The sequence below is a fragment of the Penaeus vannamei genome, chromosome 1 (genome assembly GCF_042767895.1).
Source record: "Penaeus vannamei isolate JL-2024 chromosome 1, ASM4276789v1, whole genome shotgun sequence".
In the NCBI taxonomy this organism is placed as follows: Eukaryota; Metazoa; Arthropoda; class Malacostraca; order Decapoda; family Penaeidae; genus Penaeus; species Penaeus vannamei.
In genome coordinates this window covers 10,191,212-10,193,711 of record NC_091549.1, presented here as the reverse complement: position 1 = coordinate 10,193,711, position 2,500 = coordinate 10,191,212, and the positions used below count along the sequence as shown (strand labels likewise).

Below are 2,500 nucleotides of genomic sequence, written 5' to 3'. Positions count from 1 at the left end.
TCCCCACTCTCCCTCCCTCTCCCCACCTTCTTTCCCCTTCCCCCACCCCACCCCCACTCACCCCATCCCCTTCCCCCACCCCCACTCACCCTTCCCCCGACCACGTGCAGAGTCTCCGGATCCACACACCTATCCCCTCACCACCCCCACACACCCCACACCCCTCCCCTTCTCACCCCCTCCACTCCCACACTCACCCCATCCCTTCCCCCCCACCCCCACTCACCCTTCCCCCGACCACGTGCAGGGTCTCCGGATCCACACACCTATCCCCTCCCCACCACCCCAATCCCCTCCTCCCACACACCTCCACCCAATCCCCTCCCCATCCCCTCTCCCCACACCCCCACTCACCCCACTCCCAACCCACACCCCCACTCACTCTTCCCCGACCACGTGCAGTCTCCCGGATCCACAAACCTATCCCCTCCCCACCCCCACACACCCCACCCCCTCCACTCACCCCCACTCACCCCATCCCCTCCCCACACACCCACTCACCCTTCCCCGACCACGTGCAGAGTCTCCGGATCCACACACCTATCCCCTCCCCACCCCCACTCACCCATCCCCTTCCCTCCTCCCCTTCCTCCCCTTCCCCCTCCCCTCCCCCCCACCCCCACTCCCCTTCCCCCGACCACGTGCAGAGTCTCGGATCCACACACCTATCCCCTTCCCTCCTCACCCATCCCCACCCCTCCCACCCTTCCCCTCCCCCCACTCACCCCCTCCCTCCCCCCACCCACACCCCCACTCACCCTTCCCCCGACCACGTGCAGAGTCTCGGATCCACACACCTATCCCCTCCCCTCCCCTCCCCTTCCCTCCTCACCCCCCACCCCCTCCCACCCCTCCCCACCCCACCCCCACACACCCTCCCCTCCCCCACACCCCCACTCACCCTTCCCCCGACCACGTGCAGAGTCTCCGGATCCACACGCCTATCCCCTTCCCTCCCTCCCCTTCCCTACTCACCCCCTCCCCACCCCCTCCCACCACCACACCCCCACTCCCACCCTTCCCCTCCCCACCCCACCCCCACACACCTCCACCCCACTCCCCCACACACCCCACCCCCTACCCCCTCTCACCCCTCCTCACCCCACCCCCCCACCCCCTCCCTCCCCCCACACCCCCACTCACCCTTCCCCCGACCACGTGCAGGGTCTCCGGATCCACCCGCCGCATCAAGCTGGTCTCCGTCATGGCGAACAGCTGGTCGCTGAAGTAACACATGCTGACCGAGCAGTTGTCTGACACGTCTGGTCCGTCGAGCTGAAGTCCGCTGAATTTGCTCATGAATCTGAGAGAGGTGGAGAGGTTGTGAGGTGGTGGGGTGGTGGGGTTTGGTGGGGGTTTGGTGGGGGTTGGGTGGGGGTTGGGTGGGGTTGGGTGGGGTTTGATGGGGGTTGATGGGGGTTGGTGGGGTTAGGTGGGGTTGGGTGGGGTGTGAGTTTTTTTTGGGGGTGTATGTGTGTATGATTATTCATTTATTGTTGTTACTATATTTATCATTGGGCATATTGTTACTATATTTATTATCATTAGGTTTATTTTTAGTTTTTTATTTCTATTTTATTATCATTATTATCATCATCGATATTATCATCGTTATTACCAACATCATTATTGTCATCATCATTATCATCACGATTATCATTTTTACAATTGCTATCACTATTACTACTCCTACTATTACTATCATCATTATCATTATCGTTATCATAATCATCATCATCATCATCATCACTGATTTATCTTTTTAAGGTGATTTTTTTATCATAAATGGCTAAAATCCTCTTTAATTAATCATCTCTCGCCTGTAAGTGTATCTATCTACCAACCTATCTACCATCCTATCTATCTACCATCCTATCTATCTACCAACCCATCTATCTACCAACCTATCTATCTACCAACCCATCTATCTACCAACCTATCTACCTACCAACCTATCTACCTACCAACCTATCTATCTACCAACCCATCTATCTACCAACCTATCTATCTACCAACCCATCTATCTACCTACCTATCTACCTACCAACCTATCTATCTACCAACCTATCTACCTACCAACCTATCTATCTACTAACCCATCTATCTACCTACCAACCTATATATCTACCAACCTATCTACCAACCCATCTATCTATCTACCAACCTATCTATCTCTCTGCCTACCTACCCATTAACAACTTTCCTACCTACTTACCTATCTTTCTCTCTCTCTCTCTATCTATATACCTATAAACCGACCTGCAATAAATGTATATAATAACTAAATATCATAAATTATTTATTGTGATTGCTGTGTTTTCGTTTTCATATTTTTTTTCTTTTTTTTTCTTTTTTGAAAAATATATGAAAGCTCTTTAATAGAATATGAATGTTTTGATTGTATCTTTATGTTCGTAAGACTGAATATATCTATATATATCTTTAATTTAAAAGTTAAAAAATAACATTTTGAATTTTTATATAATCGAAAAATGTAATA

The 2,500-nt window shown here is 51.5% G+C and overlaps 1 protein-coding gene across 2 annotated transcripts in view; it reads right to left on the bottom strand.

Annotated features, from left to right (window-relative positions):
- Positions 1–2,500, bottom strand: part of LOC113807453 (beta,beta-carotene 15,15'-dioxygenase) — a 22,049-nt gene that overhangs the window by 10,492 nt on the left and 9,057 nt on the right. For both annotated transcript variants that reach the window (XM_070136469.1, XM_070136420.1), the window contains one exon: positions 1,144–1,303. In XM_070136469.1, coding sequence (XP_069992570.1) covers positions 1,144–1,303 — 160 coding nt within the window. The remainder of the gene's footprint in view (positions 1–1,143; positions 1,304–2,500) is intronic.